The sequence below is a fragment of the Bombina bombina genome, chromosome 11 (assembly GCF_027579735.1).
Source record: "Bombina bombina isolate aBomBom1 chromosome 11, aBomBom1.pri, whole genome shotgun sequence".
Taxonomy (NCBI): Eukaryota; Metazoa; Chordata; class Amphibia; order Anura; family Bombinatoridae; genus Bombina; species Bombina bombina.
The window spans coordinates 167,372,769-167,385,513 of NC_069509.1; the positions used below are offsets into that span (position 1 = coordinate 167,372,769).

The window sequence follows — 12,745 nt, forward strand, 5'->3', positions numbered from 1 at the left end:
CATATACAGACAGTTCATATCAAAGTGATATTTCCATTTTTGTTGAGAAAATTAAAGGGACAGGAAATCCCAACATTTTCTTTCAGGATTTGGATAGAACACACAATTTTAAAAAACTTTCCAATTTACTTCCATTATCAAATTTGCTTTGCTCTCTTGTTATCCTTTGCTGAAGGAGCAGCATTGTACTACCAGCAGTTAGCTGAACACATCTAGTTAGCCAATCACAAGATACAACTGCGTGCAGACACCAATTAGCAGCAGCTCCCACTAGTGTAGAATATGTGCATATTCCTTTTCAACAAAGGATACCAGGAGAACAAAGAACATTTGAAAATAGAAGTGAATTTAAATGTCACACATGCTGTATCGGAATCATGCAAGTTTAATGTTGACTTTCCTACCCCTTTAATTCTCATTTCTATAGTCTGCTATATAAAACAACGTTTCCACTTGTATTGCCACTAAGTATTCCATATGGCTTTTACACTAGAGCACAATATTCATTAGCTCATCCGCTAATTCAGTATCACAGGTCCCATTGCACCGTACCCAAAATAACTTACACAAAGCCCACTACTAATATCTTTATAGTTATAAACATTATTAGATTTTCATTTACCAAAATAAACAAATATAGTTGTTACTTACAGAATTTGACCAATAAGTATTTATTTTCCTTTAGGGCTCTGGCAAAGTTGGAGCTTGTAAGTATTAGAACATTTTCCTCCTCTTTAATTTTAGGAGCTTTGTGCTTTTTTGCTTTTGATCCTTTTTCTATAATCCCATTTTTTGCCCATGACACAGAAGCCAAAATAACAACAAACAATGAAAGCAGAAATATCCTCATGGTGTTAATAATCTTCTCTGCTGTTCCTCTTTAGGCAGAAGTAGTAGAAAGGAGTGAGCCTTGCCAGTTCTCTAGTAATATATTCACAGTGACCTTATCACTAGAACAAGTGGTAGCTTAACACGTAATATAAACTGATTAAATAATTGGCAAACTATCTACAAATATACAGCTCTGATTGTCCACATTTAAAAGCACAATAAACACCTTGAGGTTTTTATATGCAATGTTTAGTTATGCATAATGAAACAACTTTGCAGTATATTTTAATTATTTTGCCCCCTTTTCATGTCATTTAGCTCTGAAAAGTGAGGATTTTCTAATTCTCACATTTTAGAATGTCCACATTTTAGAATGCCCACTCTACAATAACACAACAGAAATGTCTTGCAATTACAAGGTGTGTACTGTCCCTTTAAGTTTGGCATTTCCATTAAAGTGAAGGTCAATTTGGATGAATTAGTGCCCGGTTTTTAATAAACCTATTAAAAACAAGGGCACTTTAATTCATCAAAATTGACATTTCACTCCTTTTCTTCAAAAACTTACCTTTTAATCCTGAATGCTGCTCCAGCGATTCCCCTGGCCGTCGGAAGCCTCTTCTTACGTCAGAAATGACGAATCCGGCTTCCTCCAAACATGGCTCCCCCCCCCCCCGGGGATCACGGCCTGATGCAACGCCGTGATTGGAGGAAGCCGGATTCGTCATTTTGGACCCACGGCCACGAAGAGGGCTTGTGACGGGTGGAAGAAATGCTGCAGCGGCTGACAGGATTAAGGGGTAAGTTTTTGAAGAAAAGGAGTGAAATGTCAATTTTGATGAATTAAAGTGCCCTTGTTTTTAATAGGTTTATTAAAAACCGGGCACTAATTTATCCAAATTGACCTTCACTTTAAAAGCCATGTTTTGTTTTTTGAATTGCTTCTAAGTCTGAATTGGAACAATGTATTTTGGTAAAATTTGGTATAAAATGTAAAGTAAATTAGTTAAAGGAACATAACTATTTTTTTCTGTCTGCATAAACAGTAGAAAATGTTTAATAGAACATAAAAAAAATTTAAGAGCAGAATACATGGGCTGTTATAGTTTTTGTTTTGTTTTTGTATATGCACATTGTATTTTCTTGTAATGTAATAGTTTTGTTTTTTATTGCTGGAGAGAATAGAATGATCTTTAAATTTTATTTTTATAATATTAAATGCGTCCTTTTTTAAAAGTTTTAAAAGGATATTTTGCTTTTTCTTTTCCATTACTGCTCTGACAACCTTTAAAAACATTTACAGTAAAAATATTTAAAATAATAACATAGAAAAACAGAATACACCATAGTGACCAATGAGAAAATAATATCAATGATCAGAGTCCCAAACGGCCAATCAAAAATGTCCAAGTAGCCATATAAAGTCCAAGTAGCTATTGCTCCTCTTTTCTATTTGCTACTCAGAGAATCAAGTTGTGTCTACAAATCACTAATTGTGTTCAATTCTTTGTTTCCTGCCTCTATATTTGTTTTTATATTTATTTTATTGTATGTCATGCAAATAAATACCAGTATATACTATCACTGTTTTCATTGTTAAATTAAACTTCTTATTGGTATTCACCTACACATTTTATTTTTCCATTCTTATTTTTTATAAATTTACTTTTACTTTTATTTATTTACCTTCACTTTTTCTTAATTTCTGTTGAATTTATTTTATTCAGTTCATTAAGTATTTTTTCTTGTTTTCTTGTTTCCCCCCCCCCCCCCCCCATTTTCTTGTGCTCCAATTGCTTCTCCATTACCTCTTATTCTCTCCTCTATAATTTGCTGTTTTGTTTAACTTTGTATTGCGCCGCCATCCACCATCTTCTCTTTCTTCCAAGAAACCGCTCCTCCATTCTGATGCATACAGCTGCTCACATTTTTATCCTCGCCGTCCCTCTTCCTGCTCATACCAGTATCACTGGCACCTCTCACAGAAGCTTGTAGTCAATTGTTACATATTTGCATTTTTAAAGGGACATGATACCCAAATGTTTTACGCATTTGAAAGTGATGCAGCAAATCTGTAAAAATCTAACTTGAAAATATCACCGGAACATCTCTATATAAAAGGGGAAAATATTTACATCAAAAGGTCCTAAGTATTCACACCCCATTGTAAAGGGACTTTAAGCAGCTAATCAGGATACTAGTCCCAGGATTTGCAAGGGGGCGTGCATCTGGCATGTGCAGGCACAGTCATGTTATTTCCCTATTCAGTTTAAATGGACATTAAACACATAAAGATGGTAATTTAATTTGATAAATCGTATATATATATATATATATATATATATATATATATATATATATATATATATATAAACAAGTCTTCAATATACTTTCATTATTTATTTTGTCCCCTTTTCCTGTAATTCTTTTCTGAAATTGCAAGATTTTCAGTTCCTTTAGAAATGGAAGTGCAGAACACTTTTATATTCCACACAGCCATTGGCTGCACACTCTAGTGACCTATTTATAACTGTCTCTAATTGGCCACAGCAGAGAAGGTAGCCTAAGTTACAACATGGCAGCTCCCATTGTTTTACAGACACTAAATCATTACACTTAATTTGTTGATATTTAAACAGATAATGAAACGTTAAAAAATACATCTATATAGAACAAAAAGAAAGAGGCACAACCCTACATCAAGGTAGCAAAACACTTTAATTGAGCTAATACAGTTAAAACACTCACAAGTTATTGGTGTATAGTTTCGCAGTAACATAAATCAAGTCAATCTGCAGCTAGCACTATTTCCTCCACTAGCTCCAGCACCAGACTACCTGGATTCACGAAAAACGACTGTCTTCATCGTCTGTGCCTTCAGCTGCCTGACATAAACTTCTTCCCTCTACGCGTTTCGTTTGCATCTGTGCACACTTTATCAAAACTGATGTTAGTGAGCTAGTGTATCAGATGTATGTCAAGCTATTTAAAGGGACAGTCTACACCAGAATGTTTATTGTTTAAAAAGATAGCTGATCCCTTGATTACCCATTCCCTAGTTTTGCAAAAAAAACACAGTTATATAAAAACACTTTTTACCTCTGTGATTACCTTGCATCAAATCCTCTGCCAACTGCCCCCTTATTTCAGTTCTTTTGACAGACATCCATTTTAGCCAATCAGAGCTGGCTCACCTGAACTCCACGTGTGTGAGCACAGTGTTATCTATATGACACACATGAACTAACACCCTCTAGTAGTGAAAAACTGTCAAAAAGCCCTGAGAGAAGAGGTGGCCTTCAAGGGCATAGAAATTAGCATATGAACCTCCTAGGTTTAGCTTTCAACTAAGAATACCAAGAGAACAAAGCAAAATTGGTGATAAAAGTAAATTTGAAAATAGTTTAAAATTACATTTACACTAGAATGTCCCTTTAACCCCTTAGTGACCAGACTATTTTTTAATTGTCTTACCCTTAAAGGGTCATGAAACCCAAAAAAATTATTTCATGATTCAGATAGAGAATACAATTTTAAACAACTTTCCAATTTACTTCTATTGTTTAATTTGCTTCCTTCTCTTGTTATCCTTTGCTGAAAGGTTTATCTAGGAAAGCTCAGGAGCAGCAAAGAACGTAGGTTCTAGCTGCTGATTGGTGGCTGCATATATATACCGATTGTCATTGGCTCACCCATGTGTTCTGTTAGAAACCAGTAGTGCATTGCTGCCCCTTCAACAAATGATACCAAGAGAATGAATCAGATTAGATAATAGAAGTAAATTAGAAAGTTGTTTAAAATTGTATTCTCTATCTGAATCATGAAATAATTTTTTGGGGTTTCATGTCCCTTTAAGGACCAGGGCTATTTTTACATTTCTGCTGTGTTTGTGTTTAGTTATAATTTTCCTTTTACTCATTTACTGTACCCACACATATTATATACCGTTTTTCTCGCCATTAAATGGACTTTCTAAAGATAACATTATTTTTATCATATCATATAATTTACTATAAAAATGTTTATAAAATATGATGAAAAAACGGAAAAGAACACACTTTTTCTAACTTTGACCCCCAAACTCTGTTACACAAATACAACCACCAAAAAACACCCATGCTAAATAGTTTCTAAATGTTGTCCTGAGTTTAGAAATACCCAATGTTTACATCTTCTTTGCAAGTTATAGGGCAATAAGTACAAGTAGCACTTTGCTATTTCCAAACCATTTTTTTTTTTTCAAAATTAGCGATAGTTACGTTGTAACACTGATATCTGTCAGGAATCCCTGAATATCCCTTGACATGAATATATTTTTTTTTTAGTAGACAACCCAAAGTATTGATCTAGGCCCATTTTGGTATATTTCATGCCACCATTTCACCGCCAAATGTGATCAAATAAAAAAAGATTGTTAACTTTTTCACTAACTTTTTTCACAAACTTTAGCTTTCTCACTGAAATTATTTACAAACAGCTTGTGCAATTATGGCACAAATGGTTGTAAATGCTTCTCTGGGATCCCCTTTGTTCAGAAATAGCAGACATATATGGCATTGGCATTACTTTTTGGTAATTAGAAGGCAGCTAAATGCCGCTGCGCACCACACTTGTATTATGCCCAGCAGTGAAGGGGTTAATTAGGTAGCTTGTAGGGTTAATTTTAGCTTTAGTGTAGAGATCAGCCTCTCACCTGACACATTGCACCCCCGGTCCCTCCCTGACCCCCGTCAAACAGCTCTTTTCCCTCCCCAATTGTCACCCCCATCTTAGGTACAGGCAGAAAGTCTGCCAGTATAAAAATAAAGGTGTTTTGTTTTTTTAAGATTTTATCTTTAGTGTAGGATCCCCTATTCCCCCCAACCTCCCTGATCCCCCCCAAACAGCTCTCTAAGCCTCCCCCTCGACCTATTGGCTGCCATCTTAGATACTGGCAGCTGTCTGCCAGTACCCATTTACTACAAAATATGCCCTTTTTCGTCTGAAAAAAAAATAAAAACCCCAATTTCTGTAGTGTAGCTGCCCACCCTTAATATCCTACCTACCCTCCCACTCCCAGATCCCTTCCCAAACATTTTTCCCCCTCCCTCTCCCTTCTTTGACTCCTGTGTTAACTTTACTGAATGTAGCGTGCACATGCACCTGCCTCCTCGTGCGCTCCAGAAAGCACAGAGAGGACAGGATCTGGATATCCACCAACAATGGGTCGCCCACTCGCCTCCCTGCTATGGCTCCCACCCACCAACAATCTGCACCATCGCTGGCCAATGCAGAGAGGGCCACAGAGTGGCTCTCTCTGCATCGGATGCCTAAAAAATGTTATTGCAGGATGCCTCAATATCGAAGCATCACTGCAATAACATGAAAGCGGCTGGAAGCAATCACAATCGCTTCCAGCGCTTGAAAACCCTGAGGACGTGCAGGGTACGTTCTTGGTCAATAAGTGACAGTTTTTGTAGGATGTACCCTGTACGTCCTTGGTCCTTAAGGGGTTAAACTTAAAATGTACCTCCCTCCTTACAATCTTTCACCAATCAGGAAGCGCTAATAGCTTATCTCCACCCTATGACGTAATTGAAGGTGTGTAGAAGTGGCATGTCTAGTTTAAATCAATCTGTGAGTTTCTGCCAATTAAGTTTATGCCCACTTTGGTGTCACATTTGCAGATAATAAAAGGGAATTTTTCAGTTACTATTTGAAAAACATAGGTGTTTATTAAAATTACTATATACCTTGCTTGTCAAACAGCTTGTATACAACGATATCTTCTATGTTCCATACATAAAGCAATTTTAATAAGCACATATGTTTTTAAATAGTAACTGAAAAATTCCCTTTTATTATGTGCGAATGTGACACCAAAGTGGGCGTAAACTAAATTGGCAGAAACTCACCCAATTGATTTAAACTAGACATGTCACTTCTACACACCTTCAATTACGTCATAGGGTGGGTGGAGATAAGCTATTAGCGCTTCCTGATTGGTGAAAGATCGTAATGAGGGAGGTACATTTTAAGTTTAAATAGTTTGACAAACAGCTGATACACTAGCGCACTAACATCACTCTTGAGAAAGTTTGCACAGAGGCAAACGAAACGCGTAGAGGGAAGAAGTTTATGTCAGGCAGCTGAAGGCACAAACAACGAAGACAGTCATTTTTTGTGAATCCTGGTAGTCCAGTGCTGGAGCCAGTGGAGGAAATAGTGCCAGCTGCAGATTGACTTGATTTATGTTACTGCGAAAATATACACCAATATCTTGATTGTTCTAGATTGTAAGTTCCCACGGGAATAGGGCCCTCAATTCCTCCTGTATGTGTTTGTAAATTTTGTCCTGTCTCTTTCAAGTTTTATATCATTGTTTTATTTAAATGAATTGTTTCCATGGACAGCGCTGCGGAATATGTTGACGCTTCATAAATAAAGTATAATAATAATAATAAATAATCTTGTGAGTGTGTTTAACTGTATTAGCTCAATTAAAGTGTTTTGCTACCTTCATGTGGGGTTGCGCCTCTTTCTTTTGTTCTATCTAGATCCTTGAATGTGAGAGTGCAAGCGACACGCCTCTGAAACACGGCAGCACCCTGCAGAGATTGAAAACGGAGGATCGACTAGACTGTATAAGGATAATACTAAGGACAGTGTGCCAAGTATAATTGGACTTTTATGAGCTGTCCTCAAAGGAGCCGGTAACATATGAATAGTGTGGATATTATGCGCATTGAATTGGGATAAAGATATATGGGGTTTTATAATAGGAAAGATAACTTCGGTTTTAAGAATTCTTAAATTACAGTTATTTATTGAATTTTAAATCTGATTCTTGTATTTACTAAACTACTGAGATTTTGTCATCTGGACCCATATGTTGCGCTGTAAATTTTGTTGTGTACATGTTAAAAAATCCATCTAAATGTTATTGTCAGACTGATCTTTTCTTTTAATGCATCATCCTATCTAGCATTTGTTTAGTGGTTAATGTCCCTTTAAGGAAGTTTACTATGAAAATTCATAAGATTTCAGTGAAATCTCATGAGATCACAACAAAGCAAAGCATTACCTTAGCACTGCTGATTGGCTATTGTTTTTTTTGTTTTTCCAATTTGCAGCTGGACAGCAACTTACTTTTGTAAGCTCAAGAATTTCTGAGGTAAAATATCTTTCTTTTTTACATAGAGATGTTCAGGTGATATTTTCTAGTCAGCTTTTTACAGCTATGCTGCATCACTTTCAAGTGTTTTAGAAAATGAGTATTATGTCCCTTTAACATTGTATACAAATATTTGTATTCTTCACAGTTGCCGAGTTATTAATAGTGCAGTTATAGTTATTTATAGCATTTTACTGGTAATATTTTATTTTAAATCGTTATCTAATATATTTTTTTTTAAAGTTGGTTGTTACTATTAATTAAATGTATCTTAATTACTTTAATAGAATATTTTCTTCAATATTTCTGTATACATAAAATTATAACGTCTCAGGAGTTCTCAGTAGCTTTCAGAAGAATCTGTGCAGCTTATGATACAAAATTCAATGGAAAATCTGAGTGTCATTTTAACAACAAATTAAATTCTAACAGCCAAAAACTATTCCAAAGAAAGCAACTCATAAGAGAAAACATTTGTCTATGAAATCTGCTGATAAGTTGCCAAGAAAACAAAATAATAAAAGTCTGAAACGCCTGCGTTACTCGGAAATGTAACCTGCTAAAACTAATACTAATTGCTCCTCTTAAAGGGATAGTTTACTCAAAAAAGGTCTTCCCTTTAATTTGTTCCCAATGATGCACTTTACCTGCTGGTGTGTATTAAATTGTTTACAAGTATTTCCATTGCCCTTATATTAGCATTTGAAATAATTGATTTAGCCTGTGGTATCCCTATCTATCCTGAAAGTTTTTGGCCTTAAGGTCAAGGTGTGTAAACACAGCCAGCAGAAGAAATTACACTCACAGTGGGGTATAGAAGAGATAAGATAATAAAATGTTAATTTTCCATTGTTTTCTCCAAGTATTGGTGATTGGTTTATGGACAGATATAAGATAAAGAAGCAGGTATATGTGCACAATGTGATAAAGTAATGAGATCTGATTATATCTACAACCTCAACCCATTTCATTAGGTTGTGGCCTCAAAACACAAAATCAGCTAATTCATATACACAAATAAACCTTAAAAAGCAAATCTCATACATTTTATACTCTGCAGCTGGTAAAAAAAGTAATTGGAAACACATTAAGGGAAAACTATTTTATAGTATACTGTCCCTTTAAGGCTTAGATTCTGATAATATATCAAAACTAAATTTAAAACACAGAAGTAACATAGATTTTGTTTCTGCATCAGAGTTGGCAGACTCCAGTATGCATCCTGATTTTGAATCAGAAAAATCTAATTTATCCTCAAACTCCCCTGAACTTTCTGATTCTACTTCTTCAGATGATGCCCCAAAATCTAACAAATTAAAATTGTTATCTAATTATCACAGACCCAATCACTCAGCTCATTGGAGACCTTTCCATGAGATTAGTTATATGACTTTCATTCATCAATTATTTTTTTTGTGTATATATTAACGTATCGCCTTTTTAAAAATATGCATTAACGATCCAGTAATTCAACCCGTATTATCATTTTTTTCCTCTGTTGATCATGTTTTTGATCAACCTATTGAAATTCTGTCCGTTAGGCAACGTCATCTGCCCCTTGTTCCATCTGCGCATGTGAGATTTATTTTTTAATATGAATTAATTCCTAGCGGGCACCCGTTTCACGCATGCGTATTAGCAAACGATCAGAATTTCCCATCTGCTGACAATGGTGTATACCAAGGGTCAGCGATAACAATAGATTGAGCTGCTGGTGCAATGCTGAATACGGCGAGCGTATTGCTCGCCGTATTCAGCGAGGTCTGGCGGACCTGATCCGCACTGTCAGATCAGGTCCGCCAGACTTTCATAAATAGGGGCCATAGACTATGATTCCAAAAAGTTTTTTGTCCTCAAGGAGTTATTTTCTGTTTGTCCGGTGGAACTAACACACTTTCCTCCTCTATTTTCTATCCTTATTTTCCTGAATATCCTTGTTTGCGTGTTGCCGAAAAGAATATGGACTTAGAAGAACCCTATTTCTAAGAAATTCAAACTCTAAATAGTTCTGAATTTCTCTCTCAGCGTCTTCATGTTTCTTTTACTACTATTAGTAGGTGGGTTAAACAGATTATGCTTTAGGTAGGTGTGGATAATTTTTCTTCTCATTCACTTAGAGGAGACAAAGCTTCTAAAAAAAAATTCTAAATCGGCTTCAATTCAAGAAATTCAAAATGCAACTGATTGGTCCTCTGACTTTTTATTTTAAACCAATCACATTCCACACCACCTAGCAGCCTGATCTCATTTGCTTTAAACTAGCAAAATATAAGTCTTTGTCCTTCTAATAAAAATTCAGAATATCCTAATTTTGTGACCAGGGATAGGCACGGACCAAGGCTGTGGCGGTCATTTTCCAAAGTATAGGCCTAAGTGAAGGACACCAATTTCAAATTAAAAACAAAAAAACACTCTTTACCGAGAGGGTAGTGAATGCATGGTGGAATAGCCATCCAGCAGAAGTGGTAGAGACAGGGAAGGAGTTTAAAAATGCATGGGATAGGCATAAGGTATAATATACTTAGGTATAAGATAAGGCTAAGAACTAATGAACGTACAGGTAGCCCTCAGTTTACGCCTGGGTTAGGTTCCAGAAGGAATGGTTGTAAATCGAAACCATTGTAAATTGAAACCCAGTTTATAATGTAAGGCAATGGGAAGTGAGGGAGTTAGGTTCCAGGCCCCTCTCAAAGTTGTCATAAGTAACACCTAATACATTTATTTTTAAAGCTTTGAAATGAAGACTTTAAATGCTAAACAGCATTATAAATTTAATAAAATAATCACACAACACAGAATATATAATTAAACTAAGTTAAATTAACAAAAACATTTGCTAAACAGCATTATAAACCTAATAAAATAATCATACAACACAGACTTCACTTGCATTTTTCTGCAAACAGTTCATTCTATGCATTCCAATCTGGACTGATTTATAGACAGGAAGATCTTGTTCCTTTGAAATCTGCTTGATAGCTCAGGTCTGGTTAAACTGATTAATTTCAGCTTGCTTGGCTTTGCTGCAACACAAGTGGACAGCTCCACCTACTGGCTATTTTAATAAATGCACTGCTTCTCAATGCTTTTCAATAGCAGTCACATGACTGGAAAAAAAGGTTGTTATTCTGAAACGGTGTAAATTGAACCATTGTAAACCGAGGGCCACCTGTATTCAGAAAATTTGGCAGACTAGATGGGCCGAATGGTTCCTATCTGCAGACACATTCTATGTTTCTATAAGTCAGGAGAGTGGCACTTTGCTGTCAAATGGGCTGCTTGTTGGTTGCCCCGGTCCACAAGTACAAATTAGTCATCTAATCAAACAAGTTTAAAATAACATTTATATAATGACTGCTTGTGGTATACTAGTATAAAATGTTTTCAAAATTCAGACCTACCTTTTTTTTTGTATTGAGAGTCTGCAACTCCTAACCAAACTCACCCACCTTGATGTTAATCGCATGATCATCATGGTTGGTTACCTATTTGGTTAGGTAAGGTTTATCAGAGTAGGCGGCAGTCTTCTACACACAGGCACCAGCACCACGCTGCGGCACAGATCAAGGAATCAGGACAGGTCACGGCTCACAGGTGGTTGACACAGGCAGCACTGCAGGCAGCTTGCTTCTTCCCTCTCTCTCACTCACTTTCCCACTACTAGGCAGCATCCCGTGGTGCCACCTGCGTCAAGGAGTCAGGACCAGTATTCATCTGTCCTACTTCTCACTCCCCACCGCAAAACGGGTGGTGGACACTGCAAGGGACAGTCACGGACACCATGCCTATCCCTGTTTGTGACAGTATAATCCAGATATTATTAGAGACAGATACTATTTTCCCACCCTTCTTTTTCCCCTTCCCTCCTGATGATAATATTTGTATATGTGTTAAATATTTTTCTAATAAAATGTTATATATTTTTAGCACAAACTCCTTCCACTTCAGGATTTTTATCAACCGAAAAAATCCAATGACATTCATTCCAGGACTTCTACAAAAAAGTATTTAGAGTCTTCATTGTTCAACCTTTTATTTTTTCTTCTGGACTCGGTTGCAGTTTAAATGTTCCTATTGTATTATATTTGCCCTTCTTTTGTTCTTACTTATTTTTGTAGGTGTTCTCTTTCTCTTCAACTGGGCTATTTTCTCTTACCTTTGCATAAAAGGAATAGCTGTTTGCTGAAGTCTATATGGCTACTTGGACTTCTCTGATTGGTCATTTGGGACTCTGACCAAAGTATTTTCTCATTGGTCACTATGCTGTGTTCCGTTTTCTCTGTTATACTTTCAAATGTTTTTATTGTAAATTATTTTAAATTCTGTCAAAGCAGTAAAAAGGTAAAGCAAAATATGTCTGTCTCTCTGATAAAGTCTAGATTATACCATCATAAAGTTAAGATATTTAGAATTTTTATTTTTAATGTATCTGTAGTAGCTTAAAAATGTAGTTTGTCTGTTTTAGTTAACTCAAAATAAATGCTTAAAGGGAAACAAAACCCCACAATTCTCTTTTGTGATTCAGCTTACAATTTAAAAAATGTTTCCAGTTTATTTATATTATCAAATTTGCCTTGTTCCCACAGTATTCTTTGTTGAAGAGATACCTAGGTATGTGTCTGAAGTACTACATAGCAGCATTATTTCCTGACGTAGTGCTCCAGACACCTAACTAGGTATCTCTTCAACAAAGAATACCACAGGAATAAAGCAAAAGGATAACATTCTTGCAAAACTGCAACCAAATAGTGCTCCAGACTC

The 12,745-nt window shown here is 35.9% G+C and overlaps 1 protein-coding gene across 1 annotated transcript in view; it reads right to left on the reverse strand.

Annotated features, from left to right (window-relative positions):
* PDILT (protein disulfide isomerase like, testis expressed) overlaps positions 1 to 882 on the reverse strand; it is a 52,667-nt gene extending 51,785 nt beyond the window's left edge. The window contains exon 1 of the mRNA XM_053695297.1: positions 652 to 882. Coding sequence (XP_053551272.1) covers positions 652 to 850 — 199 coding nt within the window. The 5' untranslated portion in view covers positions 851 to 882. The remainder of the gene's footprint in view (positions 1 to 651) is intronic.
* Between the last annotated feature and the right edge of the window lie 11,863 nt (positions 883 to 12,745).